General features: G+C 50.3%; 1 protein-coding gene across 2 annotated transcripts in view; it reads right to left on the bottom strand.

Moving 5' to 3' along the window:
* Nucleotides 1–6,269: 6,269 nt before the first annotated feature.
* Nucleotides 6,270–24,452, bottom strand: part of C14H10orf71 (chromosome 14 C10orf71 homolog) — a 28,102-nt gene continuing 9,919 nt past the window's right edge. For both annotated transcript variants that reach the window (XM_032313569.1, XM_032313570.1), the window contains exons 2-4: nucleotides 18,248–18,350; nucleotides 17,843–18,007; nucleotides 6,270–13,512 (exon numbers count right to left, since the gene is read on the bottom strand). In XM_032313569.1, coding sequence (XP_032169460.1) covers nucleotides 9,149–13,369 — 4,221 coding nt within the window. In that variant the 5' untranslated portion in view covers nucleotides 13,370–13,512; nucleotides 17,843–18,007; nucleotides 18,248–18,350 and the 3' untranslated portion in view covers nucleotides 6,270–9,148. The remainder of the gene's footprint in view (nucleotides 13,513–17,842; nucleotides 18,008–18,247; nucleotides 18,351–24,452) is intronic.

Raw genomic sequence — 24,452 nt, 5'->3', positions numbered from 1 at the left:
TGAGCGCAGAGCCCTGCACTCAGTGGGGAGTCTGATCTCAGGACCCTGAGTTCATGACCTGAGCCAGAATGAAGAGTCGGCCACTTAACCGATGGAGCCACCCAAGTTCCCCTTAAATATATTAAATATAAGACAAAAGTCTTTTAAATTTACCCACATATTAATCAGTTATAGGGCTTATAATTGTTTAGTGTAAACCCAGATTCCTAGATGTCCATCTGGCTTCTTTTTTCTTTCTTTTCCTTCCTGGAAAAATTTCCCTAAAGATCTTGGTTTTAAAAAGTATCTCTTGAGGCATGGAGTTCCCAGGGATGCTCTTTCAGCTTCTCCATGCTTTTCCATGCTTGATTATATTCAAATCCTAGTGACAGAGTTAAAGTGGATGTGTGGGCACCTTAGGTCATGATGCTATTTAACTTTTAGAGCCATTTTTTTTCCCCCTGTCATAATATTTATTGCTCCCTCTATGGAACTGAAACTAGATGATTTCATTGGCTTGAGGGGAAGTGAGAAGAGCACAACCAGCTGAAATTACCCTCCTTGTCCTGAAGGAGGACAACCTCGATCTTCCTTAGGGGACTTAAGAGTTAAACTCCGTCTAAACCAGCCTGGCCTTCCCACTTGGCAGCCAAACAATGTGAAAGACTTCAGAAGACCAGGGTCTGCCGCGGAGTCTTCCCGTGGCAGTAAACACAGAGTTCAGGTCCACTCACTGCTTTCACGTAATGCAATTTGTTTAATGTCCTCCTCATTTCGTCATCACCAAACCAAATAAGAGTTGGTTTCTAATTTGGGTTTTGGATGTTGTTGTGAGCCCGGGGCAAGCCTTGGCCTCCTTTTGTTGGCAGGTGTGAATTTCTCATCAAAGAACATTAGTTAAATGTGAACGCTGACTCTTGGGGTCCATTGTGGGACATCTGTTCTTGGACCTCAGGTCACTGAGACCCCATCTGTGGAGCCACGGCCTGCCTGGCTGCCCCTCATACAGGGTCAGGAGAGCAGAGTGACTGCTCTGGTTTGGGATTGGGTTGACTCCTCTACATGGTGTCAACAAAGGTGGGAAAGTCAGGAAAAAAGATAAAAATGGCATGGTTTGTTTTCCCAAAAGTTCCTTCTTATTCGATTCCACTCTTCCAGTATAAAGTAAGAATCCCTGGGGTGGCATGCCTGGCTGGCTTGGTTGGAGGAGCATGTGACTCTTCATCTCAGGGTCTCGAGTTCAAGCCCCACACTGGGTGTAGAGATTACTTAAATAAATAAAATATTAAAACAAAACAAAATAAAAGGAGAATCCTGCTGAGTTCCTTGATGTTTACCCGTTGCCTACCTTGGACCTCACACCATGCTAGGCACCGGGGATGCAGTGATGATGTGGACAGGCGAGATTCCTCCCTCTAGAACCGACCATTGGATAGGTGAGGAAGACAGTTAAATAGTTACAATCTGTGCTGTGATGGGGGAAGCACCTGGGCCTGCAGATGGGGAGAGTGAGGTGCACGGTCAAGAGCAAGGGCATTGGGAATGGCCTCCAAGAGGACACGGGCTAAGCTGGGGAGACTTAGGGCACACAGGAGTTAGATAAGAGGAGGCTGGCAGGGACACGGTGAGAGTGGACAGGGAATGGAGGCTGGCAGAAAGAGAGAGTTTCCGGCATTTCTTACTGGGTCACAAACCACTCTGAAGCTTAGTGGCTTAAAATAACAGCAGTTAATTCATTATCTCTCATGGTTTTATGGGTCAGGAATCTGGAAACACCTTGGTGAGGTGGTTGGGGCTCAGGCAGACAAGGCAGGAGCTGGAATAAGAGGGCTGGGGTCTCTCCCTCTCTCTCCATATAGCCTCAGGGCCTCTCTGGACCATCTCCACATGGTCAGCATTGGCTTCCTTACAGCAGAATGAGCCAGGGGATGTGGACTCCATGGGTGCTGGAGACTTGAGGACTGCATGTTCCAGGGGACTGTGGAATGTGGCATGGAGTTTTTTGACCTGGCCTTGGCATTCATTGCACACGAACTCTATCCTGTTGGGCACAAACTAATGAGCAAGAAGACGCAGACCTGACCTCCTGTGGAGGGGTCAGAGAATATGCAAAGGGCTGGAAATGGGCCATTTGGTCAACTCAGAGAATCCTAGGATGACTGGAGTCCAAGGAGGCAGGTGATGAGACCACTGAGAACGGAGGTCCCAGGATGTGGCAGCCATGCATTTTCTTCCTCTGGAGCAGACTCTGCTGAGGTGAGCAGAAAGTGCTAGAACATTCTGGATCAGGGTGCAGCATTATTCAGGGCTTTGGGTTCCATGTAAGGAGAGTGGAAGGGGATCATACGAGGGGTGGGAACAGTGGCGGGGGGCTCTAACAGCTGTCAGGGTGGGGTGGTGGTGGAGTGCAGATGAAGAATGCGTATTGACTGATGTCTGGAGGTAGAATCCACAGGTTCGGGGTCTGATTGAATTGGGGACAAGAGACTGGGAGCAGTGGGAATGGGGGCTGTGGCTCGGGCATTGTGGTGCTGAGCTGGGAAGGCCAGAAGCAGAGGAGCTGGCTTGAAAGGAGAGCTGCTCCCTCCTCCGTGTTTCTCTCTGGAGTCAGGTATAGCTGCTCTGCCATCACCAGAGTGTGGGTCTGAGAGGGCCCCCACCCCTTCTCGACTTGGCCCACAGTCCCAAATCCTGCGCCTTTGTCTCCAGGAGAAGATGGAGCCCAGTCTGTTCTTGTTCCCCAGGAGGGACACTGTTTCCTTTGAACTCCAATGCTTCTCTGGGGCCTTGACATGAATGGGCTGTTTGTGCTGGTCGAAGGCTTTGTGTTTCTTTTCTTTTCTTTAAATTGTGACAAAATATACACACTATAAAACTGGCCATTTTAACCATCCTCAAGTGTACATGTAAGTACATTCACCACCAGCCACCTCTAGACTTTTCTGATCTTCTCCAGCTAGAACTCTGCAGGCATGAAATATCAACTCCTCATCCTCCCTCTCCCCGGCTCGGGCAACTGCCATTTTACTTTCTGTCTCTGTGAATTTGACTACTCGGGCACCTCGTTAAAGTGGAATCGCACAATATTTGTCTTTCTGTGACTGGTTTATTGCGCACAGCGTAGTGTCCTCAAGGTTCACCCTTGCAGCCTGTGTCTGAATTTGATTCCTTTTTAAGGCTGAATAATATTCCATTGTATGGATAGATGACATTTTCTTTGTCCATTCATCTGTTGATGACATTTGGGTTGCTTCTAGCTTTTGGCTATTTTACGAATAATGCTGCTATGAAAAGCGGTGTGCAAATATCTGCTTGAGTTTCTGTTTTCAGTTCTTTTGTGTATCTATGCAGGCATGGAATTTCTAGCCCCTATGGTAATTCTATGTTTAGCTTTTTAAGTAACCGCCATACTGTTTTTTATAGTGGTTGCACCATTTTCTCTTCCTATGAGCAGTGCGCAAGGGTTCCAAGTTCTCCACATCCTTGCCAACACTCATTTTCCTTTTTCCTTCCTTCTTTCTTTTTTTTAAATACTAGCCATCCTAATGGCTATATTGTGATATATCTTTGTAGTTTTGATTTGCATTTTCTTTATGAATAGTGATGTTGAACAATGGGTCCAAAGGTTTCCGTCAGAAGGTACCGACCTTCTGGAAAGTCAGCAAACTTGGCAGAAGAGATATGGTAAACGTGTGTGTGTCAGAACTGATGGGGAAGCCATTGAAATCACTTTGCCTGGGGCGGTGGATCAGCCCTCCACACAGTCCTTACACAGGTACGCCAATAGGCGACTGGTGCAAGGAAGAGCAGGGATGGGTCCCACTATGGCAGTGTTGGCTGAGAATCCCTGCTAGAAACAGACCACTTGGTCAGTTCTTCACCTGGCTTGCTGGCAGTTTCCATCTTAATCAGCAGGGAAGAATGGGCTGCTGAAAGCATAGGAATGTCAAGTGAGACTGACCATGTCATCTAGAGTTTGTAAATGTGAAAGAAGAGCATATCAGCCTCAAATTTTCCAAATTCAGAGGAAAACATAGGACTGACCATAGAAGACAGGATGGCAGGCACCCACAATGTCACTCAGTGCATTTTGATGAAGGGGGACAAGAGGGCTCTAAAGAGAACAAGGCATACTGCTGAGCTTGGGAAGGATGGAACTGAGAGACGGAGGTCAGGGCGGGGACCCAGGAGGAGAACTGATGGCGTGGAAGGACCTGGAAAATGGTGTCAGGGAACTGGAGAACAGTGCTAGGACAGTAAGAAGACTTAAAAACAAAACTGCATTTGGATGAATGATGAACACAGCCAAGACTGGCTTTGCTTGGTGATGATGATGTGCATAGCTCCTTAATCCCCCGTTATCTTCTTGTGTGTTGGGAGCACTGGCTCTGTACCCTTGGAAGGGAGCCCTAGTTCCTCTCTTCTGAGGAAATCCATCCATGAGCTCCTTTCAGAGTTTCAGGGAATGTCTGGGCCTGGCTCTGGCAGGTCTAGTGGCTGTGCTGGACTGTTCTAGAACCTGGCTATGCCTTTGCCTGTCCACAGCTTCCCACCTGGAGAAGGAGTGCCTGCCCATGGGCAAACCCAGATGGGCCCTTCCTCCTCATTTCCCTCTACTGAAGTGACTCTGCTGGTGGGAACTCGGGGCCCAGGCAGTGCTGGGCCATTTGAATGGGAACTTGCTTAGGATGGTATTGATGCATCTGGGTGTCCCCGAGTTCCCCGGGGAGCTTTTCCATTTATAGCTGTCCTTTTCCCAGACTTGGGGAGGCTGATGAGGTAAACGGGAAGTGGAGCCAGGGTTGTCCTGTTACCAAGAGTGCAGGTGATGGCCAAGCCCAGGCAGGCGTGGGCTTCCTGTCTGAGAGCCAGCGGGTGAGGGAGAGAATCCTCCAGAATCAGCTGCAGTTCTGGATCCACACAGAGTCCCGTTCAAAGGTGGAGCCATCTGCTCAGATGTCCTGCTGGGGTAACACTAAGGACACATAAGCAGGTGGTGACAGGCTCTGGAGACATGGTCTGGAGCCCAATCTGCTTACCTTGGACTTTATATCTGAATAATATAGAAGGCTCACATAAGACAATTGCGCATAACGTCACATTGTTATCTGGGCCCAAATGCTTTCCACCTGCATACAATTTGGGTTTTGCCTTCAGCTCCGCTTTCAATTGCAAATGTTTCATTCATATATTTCACTCCTGTGGCCCTGCCTGTTTAGACTTTGGACCTACAGCATTGTTATACAGGACCTCACGTGCAGCCTGGGGTCTCAGAGATGTAGTTAGGACACGTTGAATCCATCCCTGTCTTAGAAAAGGGGTCACTAGGGCGCCTGGGTGGCTCAGTGGGTTAAGCCTCTGCCTTTGGCTCAGGTCATGATCTCGGGGTCCTGGGATCGAGGCCCACATCAGGCTCTCTGCTCAGCAAGAAACCTGCTTCCCCCTCTCTCTCTGCCTACTAGTGATCTCTCTCTCTGTCAAATAAATAAATAAATAAATAAACAAATACAATCTTTAAAAAAAACAAAAGAAGAAAGAAAAGGAGTCACTAGTTTCTAGGGCGTTTCCAGTAATGCTTAGTGCTCCCCAGGCCGCTTTAGCCAGGTGGACACAGCTGGGCAGTAATTAGGCACGTCCTTCTTGTAGTGGGTGTGACTCAGCCTCCCTGACTCTCTCCGAGCCCCACATGTAAGCCTCTCTTCCTGTGGGTTTGGCTCCTGGAATCTTCTCACTTCCAGGCCAGAGGCTCTCAGCCCTTCTCCAAGTTTACTGCACATGTGACTGAATGGGAGATCTGGTGAAAATGCAGATGAGAGTCTAGGTTTCTAACAAGCTCCCTGGTGATGTGGAGGCTGATCCACTGACCACACTTCGAGAAGCATGAGGGCGGCATTGAGGGTGTCCACCAAGTGAGAGTGAGAGCTGCGTTGGCGTGGCCCTCTCACTCAGTGACTGTGTGACTGTGAGAAGTTATTCAACATCTCAGTGCCTTTGCAAATGAGGATACCTCTCAGAGGTTTGCTGTGAGGGTGGAGGCCAGTCTCAGACCTCCCGGTTCCCAGGCTGGAACATAGCTTGTGGATTGCCATGAGCTCTTGGTCACTTTCCACCAAGTAGCACCAGGACCTTTGGTTGTACCCTTGAGGTACATTTATGTACTTTCCCCAGGAAACACTTAGAAGGGCCATAACTCATAGAAGGGCTAGTGCACTCAATAGAAGATACAGGCATGGCTTCGACCCACAATTTCCACAAATAATATGTTTTCACAGTTCTCACCACTGTCCTATTAAACACAACAGTAGAAATAATGTGTTTTTTTTTTTTTTTTCGGTGGTGGGGTATAACTTGGAGGAGTGAAATATTAATTCAGAAGCTGAAGGGACATATCAATAAAGGTCTATCCTTTGAGGCTACACTGGTTTCATTCTGGTGCTGATTAAAAATGGTAATTAAAAATTAGTTAAGCCATTATACTTTGACGTGGTAAGACCAATCTATTAGTATTTCACAAATGTCATCTTTGTTTGATAGCTAGATTAAAGCTGGGGAATTTCTGGTTCCTTCATAAGCTGATGTACTACTTGGTGTTTCCTGACTCAGTTTAGGTGCCATCTCCTGTAGGAAGCCCCTTTTCTTCCTGGGCTAAGTCAGGTGCTCCTTAGATAATGCTACTAAATTACTTACCACACGGGACTATAATTGTTTTTCTTCTCTGTTAGATTTTAATTCTTTGGGTGTGGAGACCAGATCTAATTATCATGGCATATCTTTAGTACCCAGTGAGGTGCCCAGCGCAGAATGGGAACTCTGAAAATGTTTGTAATAGGAGGAACAGAGGAAAACACAAAGAGATAGGGAAAAAGAGAGAAAAGGAGGAAGAGAGGAAAAGAGGGAGGAAGGGAGGAAGGAAAGAGGAGAACATTATTTGCAGGTAAGTTAGTCTTCATTTGTTTTGTCCCCTGGAGGCATTTTCTGCTTCCTAGGAGCATGGGCACCTTGCTGTAACTGATGGGGGCCTTCCTTCAGGCTGACCTACTGGGGAGCCAGGTGTCCCAGGAATCCCTGCTCTCTGGGTGCAAGCTGCATGCTGCCAGCTGCCCTCTTTCTTTTGTGCATTCACAAAAGAGTTGACCTTGATCTCCAAATATCTACCTTAATGCTTTTAGCTCGATCAATAGTTCAGCGTATATTGTTTCTAAGACAGAAGATGACTGCTTCCCATATATAAGCTCCCCTTAAGGAAAATATATTTATCTTTGCGGGGACATCGTTATTATTACTATTATTATTACTTTCATTTAACAGAGGGTTTCTATTTTTGTTAGGCAAATCTTTTCCGGGGCCCTGAGAATTTTAAATGAGTTACCCCTTTTCCTAGCTGTTTCTCCTAACTGTTCCACTTCATCTTTAGTAAGATGAAAGCAAGGTGAGAAGCTGCTTAGCCATGGTGGGAGAGCCAAGATCACAGATCATTCTTCCCACTGGCAGCCTAATGCGTGACTCGTGGGAACCGGACTCTTAGAATGGTTGCTGGCCTGTGTTCCTGGCTCTTTGTCTGGTTGTCTCACCATGGCGTCCAGCCAGAGGATTTGTGGAGTATTGTCATAAAGAAATTAAGGTGTGGCTGTGCTTGTTAGGAAAATGAATAGGTAGACAATCCTGAATCCAAATCATGACCAAGACTAAGTTAGAGCCCTCTTATTGGTGCGAGTCTGGGACTTGGTGAGTTCTGTGCCTTCCCATCTTTCCAGCCTGGAAATAGCATCTTTGCCAAAAGAACAAGGATGATGCAGATTGTGGGTTCCCTGGGCATGTGGGCAGCACAGTCCCGGCAGCTGCTGTGACAGCTGCCCTTTCTAAACAAGTAGGGAGATGTGTTTGCCCCCGTCTTTCCCATAGCACAAGAATTAAGTTGCTTCAGTGGGTGCCCTGGGTGGAAGCCCATGAAAGCAGCCTGCTTTCCTTCCTAGCACAGTTGCCCACAGTGTGCATGTGCTCATGGACTCCTCTGTTCTTAGAGGTGCAGAGATGGTTATTGTATTTTGCTCCCTTGACCTGAATTAGATATTCCCTCTACATCCCCGAAGGCCTGGGAGTTGGGAAAATACAATTTCCCTTTGAGCACGGGGCATAGGTTAACAGTCATGAAATTGGGACCCCTGGGGCCTGACTCAGTTCTCTGGGCCAGCCACGATGGTGAGCTTGGGTCTCCCTCCTCCTTGTTCCCTGATGTGAATGGAGAGCCCCAACCCGCCAAGGCAGGGACAGTGCCGAAGGCTCCAGGAGGAGCGCCGCGACAGCGGCAGGTGTCGAGGCTGCTCTGTTCAGAGTGATGCCCCTGTGTGGTCGGTGGTGATGGATGGCCTGGACAGCACAAGGCCCTTTACTCACCCGTGAAGACCCGCCACTGCCCACTGATGGACGACCTGTCCAGGACAGAACCACGTCTGCAAGCTTGTTTCACTTTTTAAAAGGTAGCCTTTTCTTTATCAGAAAATAGCCTTCAGAGGAAAGCTTCCTCAGTGAAGAAAACCCATTCTATCCAAATCAGCCTTTCTGCAGAGTTGCCTTGGGGCAGTCCTTAGCCATTTCTGCCTGAAGTGAGCCGGAAATGGTTAGAGCATGGGAGCAAGGGTGGAGGTGCTTCTCTGTGCCATGCTGGACCTGGAGGGGCTGTGCCTGGTGGTCTGATTGCCCGGCAGGGCTGGGCTCAGTGCAGTGCAGCATTTCTGGGGGCTTGGGAATAGGCTCACTGCAGGAGTTGGCCCTTGAGAAGAAGTAGGTGGGGTGCCTGAGCAGAGCGGCCATTAGGAATCAGGCGGGACTCACTCCCAGGGCATGGCCAGAGGAGGACAGGGAGGAAGGGAGGGGAGAAGAAAGGGGGAAGGGGAGCAGATCCAGGATCCAGGAAGGGTTATGCAAACAGCGCTCTCCCAGGGAGGAGAGCCCCAGGAAGCCCCTCAGGTGAGGTTTTCTCAATCCCCACTTCCTTTGAGACCTTAGGGATCCCACATGGCTAAGTACATGTTGATGTCTGTGTGTGCGCGCGCGTGTGAGTGTGCGTGTGTGTGTGTGTGTGTGTGTGTGTAAGTGACTGATCATTTGGGGGAAAGGGGAAATAAGTTCTTCTGGGCTTATTTGAGGGGGAGTTATTCTGCTGTAATTCTCAAGAAATGCCTTCTGTGGCGAAGTCCTCTAGGTCATTGGTGGAGATGATGCCCAGGCGTGGAGCATCTCCCCCCTCCTCCCCTGGGCGCCGGGGAGGTGCCATTGGCATGCCAGCCTCACGGGCCCTCTGGGACCCCGGGCCGGCCACCTCGGGGGTGTGTGGGCCCTGCCTGAAGAAGGTGGGGGTGGAGAGCTGAGAGGAGCAGCGCAGCGGCATCAGCGGCAGGGCCCGGAAGTGGGGATACAGCATGTAGGGAGAAGCAGGTGTGTTTGGCGGGGGCGGCTCAGGGGAACCCCCCTCAGAGGATGGGATGGGGACCTTGACATATTTGCCTGTCTCTGGGTCATAGAAGGTCTTGATTTTCACCTGGAGTGGCAGGTCGAAGACAAAGTACTCTCCAGACTGGGGGTCTTGGAGGACCTTCTGGGTGGCAGGGTAAGGGACCAGAGGCATAAGGGACTGGGACCCCCCGGGCTGCCTCCTGAGTGGCTCTGAGAAGGCAGACACTGAGTGGCGGTGGGTGGGAGGGGGCAGGGAACGGACCTCGGGGAACCTGGGTCGGGGCCTCTCTCCAGGCGATGGTGGCCTGCGCTCCCAGTCCTCCAGGAAGGGCTTTTCTTCATCGGGTTCTCCATGCTTCTCTTGCAGTTGGTCGGTCTTTCTCCTCTTGCTTGCCAGCTTTTTTGCCCGCCGCAGGGCCTTCTCTGTTTTGGGTGGGACCGCCGGTGGCTTGCCGACCGCCCTCTCGAGCGGAGCAGGGAGCTCTGGTTTCTCAGGGAGGCCTGCGGAGCTGCTGGCCATGTCCAGCACTGAACCTCTTGGAGAAAGGGTCCTGAGATCTTCCGCGGATGGCTCAAGTTGGGGGTCCGAGCCAGCCTCCCACGTGAGGGCGTGTGTCAGGTCCTCCCGCCGGGCGACCCTGGCCGGGTAGAGGCTGGCCCAGGGACTGGGGTGAGGAGACAACCCTGGCAGCAGGCCCGGCTCAGTGGGGGCGTGGGAAGCATCATCCCAGATGCTGCTGGCGGCAGGAGAGCACGCGCTGCTCTCATCCAGGGAGCTGGCATTAGGAGAAACAGCCATCTCTCCGGGCACCAGTCTTCTCCCTGGGGGCCCTGCTCTGGGTGTAGACAACAAGTGACTTTTGAAATCTTGTGTGTGTTCTTCCCAACACATTCCCAGCTGCCGTGGGGGTGGCTGGTCTTCTGCCTCGCCTTGGGGCAAAGTGATGGTGGGGATACCCCTTGGAACATCCAGCATCCCCTGGTCCGTGGAACTGTTCTTGCCTTTGTTTGCCACAAGGTGATGTGCATCCTCTGGGGGTGGCTTCAGCCCTTCACCCTCTCCCATGAGTAGAGGAGATGGGCCAATTCTGGTTGGGGCTGGCTGGGAAATCTCCTTCCGGGCCATGCCGGGCACTCGCCCGTGGTGCTCCATGCCCTCCCAGGCTGTGTGCTTCGAGTGTGTGTCCTGCATGCTAGTGGGGGATGGGATGTTGGCCATTTCCTTGCTCTCAGAGCCACCAAGACCGGCCTCTTCTCCCCAGCCTGGCTTTGGCAAGTCGTCCTCTTTGTAGCTGCCGCCCAGTGGGTCCTCTGATGACATGGTCCTCAGGAGGGGCAGCATGATGGGTTTTATCACGGGGGTGGCCCTGAGGGTGTTGTCTTTAATCGCAAACAGTATGTGCTTGTTTGAAGTGGAAGATGGTGAGGGGGTAAATTCTTTGACTGCATCCTTACTTCCCCCCGCCCAAGTGCCTCTGAAGTTAGCCTCCTCTCCCAATGCCTCCCTGGGTCTACATCCAGACAAACCTTCCCCTTCTCCTTGCAATGGTTCCCCCTTGCTGTGCTCCTGCACGCACGCGGGCCCATTACTCAGGGCACCGTGCTGGAGCTCATTGCTCCCCATCACTTTCTCCTTCTCGTCCTTCCGACTGTCTCCTGCACTTCCGTCATTCCTCCTGTCTTCCTGCTGGCTCTCGGTGAACCACGTTTTCTGTTGATCCTCAAATGAGGCAAAGGACTGGTCTGAAGAGCTGGTGCTGAACTTGGCCTTACTTTTGAAGCCTGGCATGAAATCTGATTGGGTGTCACTGTAAAACACATCTTCCTCTTCGGGAGAGAGGGGCCCTGGGGAGAATTTCTGGTTCAAGTTGGGATTCTGCAGTCCTGCATCTCTCTCAGGTTCTGTCTCTTGAGACACGGATCTCAGGAACCCCTTCTCAAGGCTGGGGGTCTTAGGTTTCTCTGCAGCCTTCCCTGCCTCAGGCTCTCTGCTGCAAAGCCTCAGGGACAGACGCTTCCTGGGGCAGGGTTTGCTGGCGTCTGGACTCTTGTCCGACCTGATGATGCCCATCTCTGGGTCTCCATCGTCTTTCTCGTAGCTGTTTCTGTCAGCTCCCTCCCCGTTGATGCAGAAAGGGGCTTGGGTGGTAGCTGGGGGTGAGCTAAGAGTTTGACAGGTCTCTGAAGAGGGTGAACCAGGGTCAGCGTCAGGGTCCTTCTGGGTACTCATGTGCGACCCAGAAGAGCCATCAGCTGGTCTCTCCTTAGGAAGCTCATTTGAAGGGCTCTCCTCCAGCCCATTGGGAAGGAGGACGCCATTGCTCACGGGTTCTTGCTTGCCTCTGGTTTTCTCCTCAAGGCCCTTCAGGAGCGGTGAGGGGCTGTATGTGCTCTTCACATGCTTCCGCACGTCCTTGAGGTTGAACAGCAGGCTGGGGGCTTTGGATCTGTAGCTGTCCCGAGACTGACCTTCACTGGGCTCCTTCTCTTGGTACCCATTCAGCTGTCCTGGGGGTGATGGGGTCATCTCCACTGGCTGGCTGTCGGATGGCTCCAGGACATGCTTGGTGGGGATGATGGGAGTCAGAAGCTTACTGATGTTAAAAGGAGGACTATAATGCTCGTTGGGGTCCATGGGCAGGTCAAGAGCCTCGTTTTCTGGGAATTGATCCTGGGGATTGTGCTTTGTATACAAGGCTGGGCCCCTTCTGGTGGCCTGCTTCTTCTCTTCAGAGGCATCTGGTAGACTTTCTTTCCTTCCTTTGCCAGGCTTTGGTTTCCTCCATGGGACCTGGGTTGGCTTCATCTGAGGGTCAGGCTGTGAGCTTGAAGCTTTTCCCTCCACAGCGAATGCCTGGGCTCCTGGATCCCTAGCTCCCCAGGGTCCAGACGTGGTGAGAGCCCCTGTGGCCAACCTCTTCTCCTCCTGGCTGCAGCTGGCCTGGGCTTGGCAGGGGGAGACTCTGTGTTCAGGGGCGGGGGGCTCTCTTAACATGGGTGCATCCTCGTAATGCTTGGGAGTTTTGCTTTCTGGGACAGGGTCAGCGACCTCCTTTCTCTCGGGCAGCCTTGGTTGGTGGGCGTTCCACGACTCAAAAGCACTGTTTTCGCTATGAAGAAAGGTTCCCTTGCGGGGCCACTCCTTACTTCTTCCAGGATCACCCTGGGCTGGCTTGTGGGGCGGGGACGGGAACTTGGACTCAAACGAGCTGGCTGCATTATCCGGTGTTGGGAGGAAGCTGCTGGAGCCGTGACAGGCCATTTCAGGATTCTTGGGGGACTCCTGCTCTCCATGCTTCCTTCCAGACTGGTGGCTAATCTGATGGGCGCTAGAGACTTCAGCAGGCACCCTCCTGACGGTCAGAAATGCAGAATCAAAGCAGAAGTTGACACCACTTTCTGGAAGAGGAGCAAATTTAGGGGGATTTTTGAGAGCTGGGGGCTTACTGGTCGGAGGCCTGCTGTCACAACATTGGCTCTCAGTCCTGTCAAAAGATTTAATTAGTGATGACACTTTCGAAGCTGGCTTGCTGCTGCTCCTCAGACCGGAAAGGGGCACTTCCAGTCTTCTCTGGGCTGGTGTCAGTGGGGGGCTGCTCTTGGGGTACTTCTCCTCCCCTTGAACGTACTTGGGTAGCTGTTGGAACGTGGCCGCCCAGCCCGCATGCTCGGTGCCTTGCGACGGTAACTGGCTCCAGATGCTGTTTTTCCTGTGGGTGTGGCTTACCGTTCCCTGGTGAAAAGTCCCCAACACCTGGCGGGTGACGTCTGGGGACAGGGTCAGGTCAGAGTCGGTGAAGGATGTGTCCTCTGAGATGCACAAGCTCCGGAAGGCCCGGTCTGTGAGGCTGCTAACCTCCCTGTCGGCATCGTCCAGCACGCTGCCGATGCTCGAGGAGTCGCTGAACCCGTCTGTGCACTTCTTATTGCCCTGCATTATCCGCCAGCTGGGAGGGCTGTCCCTGGTTGGCCGGTGGGTGCCTCTGTGGGACGATTCTGGAAGAGCAGTCCTCTTCCCACAAAACTAGAGCTTCCTGTTGACCAGATGCAATTGCAAAGTGGGATTTTTTTTTTTTTTCTCTGCAAAAGAAACACGTGCAGGATATGAATGGGATATCCAACTTAGTGGCTCCATGTGAGAACAACACGCTGGTCCAGATGGGTAATGGTGTCTGTGATGGTTGATTTTATGTGTCAGCCTGGCTGGGCCCTAGTGGCCAGTGTTTGCTCAAACACACCTAGCTGTGGCTATGAAAGTATTTTTTAGATATGATTAACATTCAAATCAATGGACTTTGAGTAAAGCAGATTACCACCCCCCCCGCCTCCCCCCGTAATGTGGATGGGCCGAATCTCAGAGACTGAGCTCCCCAGAGGAAGGGAGAATTCTGCTTAGGTCCCTCTGGGTGTGCCATCTGCTCGGCAGACCTCAGACACGCCAGCCCCCATAACCGCATGAGCCAGTTCCTTAAGATCAGTCTCTTTCTGTATCTACACATCCTGCTGGCTCTGGTCTGCTGGAGAATGCTGCCTGATATAGGGTTTAAGGTTCTGATGTACTGTTTTTGCAGAGAGGTCTTCCCTGACATTTCAGGGGGTGTCCCCTCCCTGCTTTCTCTCACTGTGTTTGGTTTATTTTCTTTGTGGTATGGAGATACTCTAAAATTAAGGTGACTTCTTTGTTGCCCATTCCGTCACGAGACTGTTAAGAGCCATGAGCTCAGGAGCCACAAGGCTGTCTGTCTGCTGCTTGAGCTCGTCCCAGAGCCAACTCAAGAGAGCACAGTCCCCCAGAGCCTGCAGTGCCTGGGGGTCCTGAATTCTCTGACTTGCCCTTGGGTGTGACCAGTGGGATATGCGGGGGTGGGGGGGGGAGAGCCTGGAGGGAGCCAGATTCCCTGGCATTTCTCCCGCACCCCTGCTCCTGGTGTGGTGTGGGGCCTTGGCAATGCTGCAGTCCTCTCTAACGATGGCCCCTCCCCTGGGCTTAGGCTCTCACAGCTCCCCTTGTCCCCTGGGACTGTGGGCAGGATGGCTCCCACTCTTCCTGAGTGGCTCCACTTGCAGGGGTCTCCCTAATGCTTATACTCCTGTTACGGTCCCTTCATTTCATTTTATTTCATTTCATTTCATTTCTTTCTTCCTTTCTCTCTCTCTCTCTCTCTCTCTCTTTCTTTCTTTCTTTTAAATTGTGGTGAAATTGACCTGAAATAAATTTGCCAGCTGAACCTTGTAAGTGCGCAGTTCAGGAGCATTAAGTGTATTCATATTGGTGCAACTGTGGCTGCCATCCATCTCCAGAACTTTTACAGCATCCCAGACCAAAACTCTGTACCTATCAGATATCAGCTCCACTCCTCCAGCCCCCTGCCAACCCCAGGCCCAGGCAGCCACTGTGTACTTTCTGTCTCTGTGAATTGGATTATTCTAGGTCCCTCATATGAGTGGAATCACGCAGCATATGTCTTTTTGTGACTGGCTGGTTCACTTAACATGATGTCTTCAAGGATCATCCATTTCCATCCAGTTTCTTTCCTATTTAAGACTGAATAATAGTCCACTGCGTGTTTATTCTACATCTTATTTATCCATTTTTCTATCAATGAACATTTAGACTGCTTCCACTTTTGGCTACTGTGACTAACGCTCTTATATGAACACGGGTCTACAAATATCTGTTCAAGATCCTGCTGTGTTCTTTTGGGCATATACCTAGAGGGAGACTTGCTGATCATATAATAATTCCACTTTAAATTTCTTTGGGAAACACCATCCTGTTTTTCATGGTGGTTGTATCATTTTATATTCCCACCAGTAGTGCACGGGGTTCATCTCTCCACATCCCTGCTGGCACTTGTTATTTTACGTGTTTCTTTGTTTTTTGTTTTTTGTTTTTTTAATGGTAGCCATCCAAATGGGTGTGAGGTGGGGCACTGCCTTTCTTTCTGGGTCCTGTCTGTAGGCTGCTGCTTCTGCTGGGACCTTGACCACTACTGCTGGAGTACATATTTCCCCTGCCTAGAACGTGCTGGGCACAGACAGAAGATAGGTCCACGAGTGCATGAAAAATTAGATAAAATAGCAACTATAGACCCCTGAATGGGCCCGAGTGGTGGACATTTGGGACAGTGAATATCTGGCAGGTGCTCTGGGTCCTTAGTTGATAAAGGACGTTGTCACCCAGTGACCCCAGTCACGGCAGCAGCAGAAGCCATCAAGACTGCATTCTTCCCTCCTTGCCTGGCTGGCCAGTGCAATAGCAAGGCTGGAGCTTTAGGGGATGGAGGACAAAGAGGCTCCCATCAGGGAGTAGGGTCTGCACATCAGATGTCCCAGGTCCTATCCTGGCCCCGCACCAGGGATGGTGCAGGAGGTGTCCTGCCTAGGTTGGCTGCTGTTGGGTTAGTAGCGTTGTGTTTAGGTCCTGGAAGCCAGCCTTCTTTGGGGTTGTTTGTTTCCTGTGTCTTGACCACAGCCCGACAAGGAGTTTCCAGTGCTGACTCGTTGGCAGGCCGACCTGATTTTATGAATGGGAGAACTGAGCAGGATAAGCTGGGGAAAGGAGGGACCCCGAGTTCTAGGAACTGGATAAGCTTGTTCCGTGAAAGTCTCTACTTACGTGCTCCTCAGCCCTGCCTTGAATAGCAGGGCTGCATCTCCCCAGAGAGCACTGAGCAGCCTTTTTAGAAGGCTGAGGGCATCTGCCTCAGCTCTCTGACCCTGCTGGCTGGCCAGCAAGCCACATGCCCTTCCCCACAGGTTTTTCTTTTCGTGTGGCACAGGGCCAGTCACAGGGACGGAAGCGTTCAGATATTGGGGAAAGTCCTGGCCTTTCTGATCAAAGGAGTGATCCCCGTTGTCTCCACTCTGTTGGTGCTGTTTCTTCCTGCTTCGAAGGCAGACACAAAGCCCGAGACGGAGTGTGTGCTTTGCTCGGGCTAGCGAAGTGCCACAGGGTGCTGGCTTACATAATGGACATTTAGTATCTCACGGTCCTGTAGGCTGGAAGTCCCAAATCGGGTGTCAGAGGGGTTAGTTCCTTCTTCAGGCTGTGAGGGAAGGGTCTGTTCCAGGCCATTGTCATTGGTTGGTAGATGGCCACCTTCTCTTGTGTCTTCATATTGTCTCTCTTGCATCGTGTCTTTGTGTCCAAATTTCCCCTTTTTAGAAGAGAGCCAGTCCTCTTGGATTAGAGCCCACCCTAATGAGCTCCCCTTAACTGATTACATCTGCAATGACTCTATTTCCAAAGAAAATCACATTCTGAGGTCTGGGGGTTAAGACTTCAACATACAAAAAATTGGGGGATACAACTCAACTCATAACACCAAGGCATTTACTCTGCAGTCTTGGAGAACAAGCAATGACAGTTGGAAATCCATTTGCTGAGGATGGCCTCGTGGGCAGAATAGCCCTGGGTCCTTGATGGTATTGCTGAGCTCTGAGCCTGTGCCTGAGTTCCCAGTCCTGGAATTTGTGTCATTGGGGTCACCTTAGTGACTTCGACCACTGAGTCAAGTTTTCTGAATCTTGAGGTCTTACAGATACAGTCAGGGAGGTTTCTGGTGTCCTGAGTGCTGGGTTCTTGATCTTGGCAATGATTGTACTTGGTAATGGTAAAACGGGGGTTTCTATACTTCCACATTTAGATGAAAATAGCATAATTGGAGATTTAAATTTAGAATCTTAGAGTTAAGTAAATGACCGCCAGCCGATTAAATCCCTCCCACTGTTAGCAGATACTTGTCACTTTCTGGAACACTCAGCTTTGAACACCTGAGAACTTTGGGACAATTTCTTCTCCCTTCTGTGTTTAGTCTTGGTGGGGCTGAAAGTCACAGTGCCTGCCAAGACCTCCCTGGGCCAAGTGCAGTTGTGAGACCCAGGCCAGGCCTTTGTACTGTTTCTTCTGGGAGGATGTTAGGATGGAAACGTGCTTGGATGTTCTTTCCAGGGGCAGGGTTGTCTGCTTACCCTTTCCCAGCCTGGAACTTCAACCTTCAACTTGAGTCTGCAAGGGCTCCAATTTCCTTTTAATACTTACCTATTTCAGTTGAATTCGTCCAGTTTCTGTTTCTTTTGTGCATGGCCAAAGAACCCTAACTGATCTGAGGTTTGCGTCATAATTCCTGACAGTCATAAAAGATGTTCACCATATTGGATATTCAGAAAATATAGTAGTCCCCCCTTATTCTAGGGGATACCCCTAGTGGATGGCTGACACCACAGACAGTAGTATTGAATCGTATACATACTGTGTTTCACCTATGATAGAGGTCAATTTACAAGTTAGACCCAGTAAGAGATGACCAATACCCAATAGTAAATAGAACAACAATAACAGTATACTATAATAAAAGTTATGCGACTGTGGTCTCTCTCTTTCAAAATCTTATTGTACTGTACTCACCCTTCTTGTGCTGATGTGAGATGATAGAATGTCTGTGTGATGAGATGATGTGGGATGAATGACGTGGGCACAGCGATGGAGCGTTAGGCTACTACTGACTTCTGACCATACATCAGAGGGAGGAGCATGGGCTTCTGGACCGCGGCTGACCGTTGGTAACTAAAACTGCAAAAAGCAAAACCAAGGATAAGGGGGAAGTACTTAAACCACATTTCTGTGCCCTGGCAAAGAGACCTTTATTTAGATGGCTTCTTCAATTCTGGTTTGATTTTCCTATGTTTGGATGGAGCAGTCCACAGAAGTTGGCTCCACATCTGGTCCCACACCCTAGACCCCCCATGCCCAGTGGAGCTCTTCCGCACAGTAGATGACAATGGAAGGTGTTTCCTTGGGTTGGTTCCATACCTGTTACAGCAATGGGGGCTGCAGGTGCCTGCCTTGCTGGATTTTAGAGTCCGTAGTTTAAAAACTTCTTCTCATGTTTATATTTGCTATCATCACTGCCCATCTAGAAAGAAGAGGAAAAATAGTATCAGTGGACCCAACGGGCCAACTGGTCAAGCACGCACCAGGAACAGAAGACGTCCTTGAATGTCAATAATACAGCAGGCTTTAAGATATATTTCTTTTTTTGTTTTGTTTTGTTTTAAAGATTTTATTTATTTATTTGACACAGAGAGAGAGATCACAAATAGGCAGAGAGAGAAGGGGAAGTAGGCTCCCTGCTGAGCAGAGAGCCTGATGTGGGGCTTGATCCCAGGACCGTGAGACCACGACCTGAGCTGAAGGCAGAGTCTTAAATCTCTGAGTCACCCAGGTGCCACGATATATTTCTTTTAAATCTGCACTTGAACTCAACAAAATTCCAGGCATAGGCATTTTTGGTGAAAACCAATATGGAGCCAATATCTATTCCTTGTAATATTTGTTAATTCTCCTCTGGTTCTAGAAATCTTTAGGAACCTGTATTAAGACTTTGGGATTTCTAATACGGTTGGCCCCATTGTGAATTAGTTTTTACTAGTCAAATCCAACCAAAGGCCCATTGCCACATGGATTAATAACTCAAGTTTTGCAGTAAAGAGAATGGGCAGAACTTGAATCCACTCAGCATGAGGTAGCCCAATGTTTGATTTATTGTTGGCAGGAAGATTGAGTATCTATTTTGACAGCTAAAAGAACCAAAAAGCTGACCAGGAGAATTTTAAGAGTATTCAGAATGAAGTGTAAACTAATTAAAATAAATCCGTTATGCAAATTTTAAATGCCGACCATTGGGGCTTCCTCAAGACCTTCCTCATCTCACAGCGCCTCGATATTAATCTAGTTCATGGTAGTTTATTACTAATATTAATAATAATACAAACTCAGATTTGTGGAGTACATTTCTTTGGAGACCCACAGAGGGCTTTGTGTCTACCACCATTGGGTTGGCCTCGTCCCTGACTCCCAGGCTGTCCCTTGTCCTCACACCACCCTGGGTTTCCCTTTTCCAGAGCTCATGCCGTATTGTCACAGTCACCTGTCAAAATCCATATGTCTTGGGAATTGGTGGTTGCTTCATTTTCTCCTCAACTAGAAAGAAAATTCCTTGACCCTGAAAAGAAGTCTCATTTGCCTTTGTAGAGTTAACTCACCAACACAGAAACCGAATAAATGTGGGAATGCTCTGAATTGGGTTTCTTTACGCTCCATTTTTGTGGAGGGCAAACTGAGGCAGAGAAAAGGAGAAATTCTGTTGAGAAGCAACTCTATTGAGAAGCATCATGGGGATTAAGACCATCTGAGAAATTCAGGCTGATCTTTTCTTGTCACTAAATAGGGGGCCCCTTCCCGGGCCTGTGTCCCCATGGAGGTGGAACTCAGGGCTAAGGATGAAATCAATTCTAGTCACCCACGGTCAAAACATGGGTGCAGAAGGATGTGGTGGCATTTATCTTGTGAACATTTGGGGAAACTATCACTCTGTGCTTGGCTTCATGGCTCACTGTCATTGCTGCTGAAACACACTTCTTAGAGCCTAGCGCAGATCTGTCCTGCGCGTCGCTTTGGGCTAGTCCCCTGGGCTATTCCTTTTTCATTCTCAGCATTGCATTCAGGAACTGCTTGTAAGACTCCCACTGTCCATGCCAGGCTCTGGCTTAGAGTCCCTCAATGACTTTCCAGTTTTAAAGAATGAAAATCAACCTCCTTAACAAAGAGCCTTCCTTTCCATCTTCCTCTTGGACTACCTTCCCTCCCATGGTTGGCTCTCCAGAGTGTGGCTCAGAGCCTTTGCATACACTGTTGCCTCTGCCTGGGATTCTTTACTTTCACCTTTCCCCTATTAACTGCTTAACTCCTACCTATGCTACAGAACCTACTTCACATGACCTTTCAATGAGCCTGCTTCTTCAGGCCATCATAAGTCTCCACGTTACATGATTTCATAGCTGGCTATGCCCACTCCTTTGTAGCACTGGTAATAATTGACTTCAGTGGTTAACTGGGCAATCATTGTTTAAGGTTTGTCTTTCCCGATAACCTGGGTGCTTCAAGGTAGCTGCGTCCATGCCCGTCTGGCTCTCCAGGCTCTCCCCGGGGAGCAGAGTGCACAACACAAGAAAAATCTGTTAAACGAGTAGGCAAATCATTCCACCTCTGTCATATTATTCACACTATTGACTAGCTTAGCAGGGCTTATTTTATTGAAAGTCGATTATAACTGGATAATTCCAGAATGATCACAAATTTCACATTAGTGAATTTGGAGTCAAGTGGATTTAACTTACTTTTTGATTCCAAGCCCTGACCTATAAAATCTGTCTGTGGTCAGAGCTGGAAGCAGGCAGAATAGATCAGTCCTAGAGATGGTTCACAGGTTGGCACAGAGGAGGACGTCCATTTTCACCATGGCATATACCTTTTAAGTTAGGACTGAGTTTCAGGGTTACCGGGAAGAAATAAGGAGCAGCTTCATGACTTCTTCATTTTCCTGTTTGTTTTTTGAATTGCACTCAGCTGGGGGATGACTCCGATTCCCTCTGGAGGGCCATCTTCCAGCAAGTTTTTGCTGAGTACACTAACTGGGTTGTTGTTTCTGGCCACGTACAAATGGTCACGAACCAATACCTTTTCTAAATTATGGGTGTCAGCAGATGACACGCTGGCATCTGCCCTGTGTGGTACAGGCAAGCTTGGACCCACGGTGCTCAGTTAGCGGGTCCCCCAGCGCCCCATCCATGGATACCAGACGCTGGTCAAGCTTGCTTCAAGTAGAGCAGATTCTGCACAGCAGCAAAAGGCAGGCGTTAATGGGCTGGACTTTCCAGTTCAGCCACCAGGGAGGGGTACAGGGTCTGGTGACACACCCATCCTACAGATGGCGGGGGATCTGAGGGCGTGTATGCAGTCCTGTGGTCTTAAGACTGGAAGAATGACACTGGAGGACGTGTTTTGTTTTTCCTTATTGCCAGGGCCATTTTTTAAAAAAAGGTTTTATTTATTTATGAGAGAGAGAGAGAGTACAAGCAGGGAGGAGAGGGACAAGCAGACTCCCAGCTGAGCAGGGAGCCCAACGCAAGGCTCCATCCCAGGACCCTGAGATCATGACCTGAGCTGAAGGCAGATGCTTAACAGGCATCCCAGCCAGGGTCAGCTTTTTGAATCAGAGTATATCAAACAAACCAAATGCAAGTGTGCATCCTCATTGGTCAGTTTTTTCTTTCGATGAGCAATAAAATATCCTTCACACAGTCATCACTAAATTCTAACTCTTCTGAAAAGTTTTCTCCCATGATGCTTTTCCCCTGCTGCAGGATGCTGTTGGACGATCGCGGCCTGGAATCCACTGCTCTTTGCAGATACAATTTTCTCTCTCTTGGTCCCTTACAAATACCTCCGCATGACCCTTATGCAGCCCCAGCTCTGTCCACACCCCCTTGCTCCATGCCTGTGGGGCACTGGAGAAGGAGCTGTGGGCCCAGGTGGGTCCTGGCTGGGCTCCTGGGAACGCTACCCTTGCCGCCTGCTGTGTCTCTATCTTCCCTGGGCCACCGAGTGTGGAGTGCTTATCCTCAGCTCTCCTCTTCCTTGTAGGGTTTTCAACCACTGGCATGGCTTTATTCCAGTTTATCTGCTGCAAATCCGTCTTTCCAACAAGGCTTTGGAGTGAGAGCCTCGACCTGGACCTGGTTTGTCTTTGACTGACAAGATTGCTAGTATAGGGTGATCGCTCCCCGTTCCCTGCTGCTGTTGCTTGGTACGCTTCCTGGCCTGCGGGGCTGTGAAGACGGAGCTTTGCTGCGAGTGTGTGGTGTGAAGGGGGGCGGCTGAAAGCCCTGGCACCCCATGTTCTCCTTGCCTCCCACAGGGCTCCTGGTGGGAGCTGGCCCAGGCCCGAGAGGGCAGGCAGCTCGACTTCTGCTGGTCTGTCCCAGTCAGTGAGGACAGCAAGTGGCTGGAGGAGGTGACTCCTTCTCCAGATGCTCCACGTACAGCCACTCCTCCAAGTCCCAGAGCTGAAGAAGTGTGACGGGTCTGCAGAACCAGATCCTCACTCGGGAGGCCCCTGGGTCCAGCCTCGTGATCACTTGCACAGCTGTGCTCTCTCTGCTTCCTTTCTGGGATGAGACAGTGGACCCTCAGAGAGGGGAAGCAACTATTACATGTCACGCAGCTGGTGAGTGACAGAGCTGGGCTTGGGACCCAGGCCTGTGTGGTCCTGGAAAAAAACTCAGCAAGGGAGGGGGCCATCGGTGGCTTGTCGTGGCTGGGGTGCCAGATGGAGCAAATGAAAAATACAGGACATCCAGTGAGATTGCAGATAAACAACCACGAGGATGAGCGTGTCCCATGTAATAGTGGGATAGGCTTCGTATTAGTCAGAGTTCTTTCTCCCTAAAATTAATCACCACAAACACTAAAAATAGGTAGTCATTGTTTATCTGAAATTCAAATTTCACTGGACATCCTGTTTTTTTTTAATCTGGCAACCAGAGGTCCTCACCAACTTTTGGAACTCAAAGTGGACTGCCATCGGAGGAGGCCAGTGTAGTGAGTCAGTACGGGGTGACTCACGTCTGTGTCACCCTGTAGTTCAGGACACACTTGGTGGCCATTATCTTGTTTGCTCCCTAACCCTTATGAGATGGGGCCAGCAGGCCTTATTGTCCCCATTTTCCAGCAGGAGACAGAAGGACACAGAGAGGGGCAGAATGTCGTTCGGGGTCACACAGCATGGAGAGAAGAGATCGCAGGCCAGGATTCAGCTCAGTCTCACCACTCAGTCCCCCCACACTTCCTCCGGGAGGCAACCCTGACCCTCGATCACGGGCTCCGGCCCCGATGGGTGTGTTTTGGCTGTTGGGCTGCAGTTCAAGGGGGGAAATTGAGGGCAGTGATGGAGAAAAGGAGGGTTTTTGTTTCTAATCACCTCCCGCGGATCTGCTCAGCTCAAGTTTCCGTGACAGCCAAGGGAATGGAGGCGATGGTTCAGCTGGTGAGCAGAGGGGCCTCCTGTCGGGGGCGGCAGATGGCAGGAAGGTTCCGGTGGGCCTCGCAGAGCCGGGAGGGAGGCCCTCGAGCTGCTCCGGAGCCCATTTTACTCCCCTCTGGTCCCTGCCCGTCTTTGCACAGGAAGCCATTGGGGTTTGCTTTGCTGCTGGGTTTGACCACTTGGCTGTGGTGTGGTTTTTGAGCCTGAGCTCTTTGGGTGGATTTAATTACCTTAATTGAATGGTGTTTTCACTTCTCAGTAAAGGGGAGGCAGGAAGCTGGTGGAGACAACAGGGGCTGGTTTTATCACACCCAGAAGGCCCTAACAAATTAGAATTGATTCCTTTTGGTCTTCTTTCTGGGTGGGTTTTTGAGCTGTGGAGGTGGGCTTGCCTTGAAAAGCGGTTAAGTGTAGAGAATCAGGACAGCCCCCTGCCTGTGTGTCGATGGGCCCTGTTCCAGCTCGTGAAGGCACAGATGTCCCACATGCAGCCTTCACCACCCCACCCTAGCCCAGGCAGGCGCCTTGCTCCAGACCCCTGCCCTGCTGGTCAGTCTTGGGCCAAGCTCTTGACCTCTCTGTGCAACTGCCAACAGCCCTCTCGGCTGGCAGTTTCAGAATGAATGTCCTTGTCTACACCCATATTTTTAGAGGTGAACGGTGATGACCACATTGACTTCCTTAGTTGGGGTCCTTCAGCGGGTGGGGAAAGCAGGTGCGTGTCAAGGGTCTCAGGCCTCAGGCCCGCTTCTGCGTGTGTCTGCGTTCACTCATTCCTCACGGAAACCCATCAGGGTTGGCCCCTGTCCCCACCTTACAGAGGTGGGAACTGAGGATACCCCTCGTGTTACCCACTCTGTCTGGCCAAGTGCTGGTGCTGGGATTGCTGTCTTCAGCTCCAGGGCCCTGCTTCCTGGCCTCGTGATGACTTCCTCGCTATCCCCAATGTGATGATGGCTCTATCCAGTTAACTCCTTTTAACTCTTGGAAATCGAAAGTCTCAAGGTCATGGGAAGACCTTATTCTTCTCCTGGAAGAACACAGGGGCTCTTGCAAGGCTGGCTGGAAGGTCTGTCATGCACCCTTTCACTTGGTGAGCTCCCCAGAGCATTACTGTATGCTGCCCTGCTCCAG

Source organism: Mustela erminea, chromosome 14, assembly GCF_009829155.1.
Source record: "Mustela erminea isolate mMusErm1 chromosome 14, mMusErm1.Pri, whole genome shotgun sequence".
In the NCBI taxonomy this organism is placed as follows: domain Eukaryota; kingdom Metazoa; phylum Chordata; class Mammalia; order Carnivora; family Mustelidae; genus Mustela; species Mustela erminea.
The sequence above is the reverse complement of the archived record's forward strand: the minus strand, read 5'-3'. Positions and strand labels throughout refer to the sequence as shown.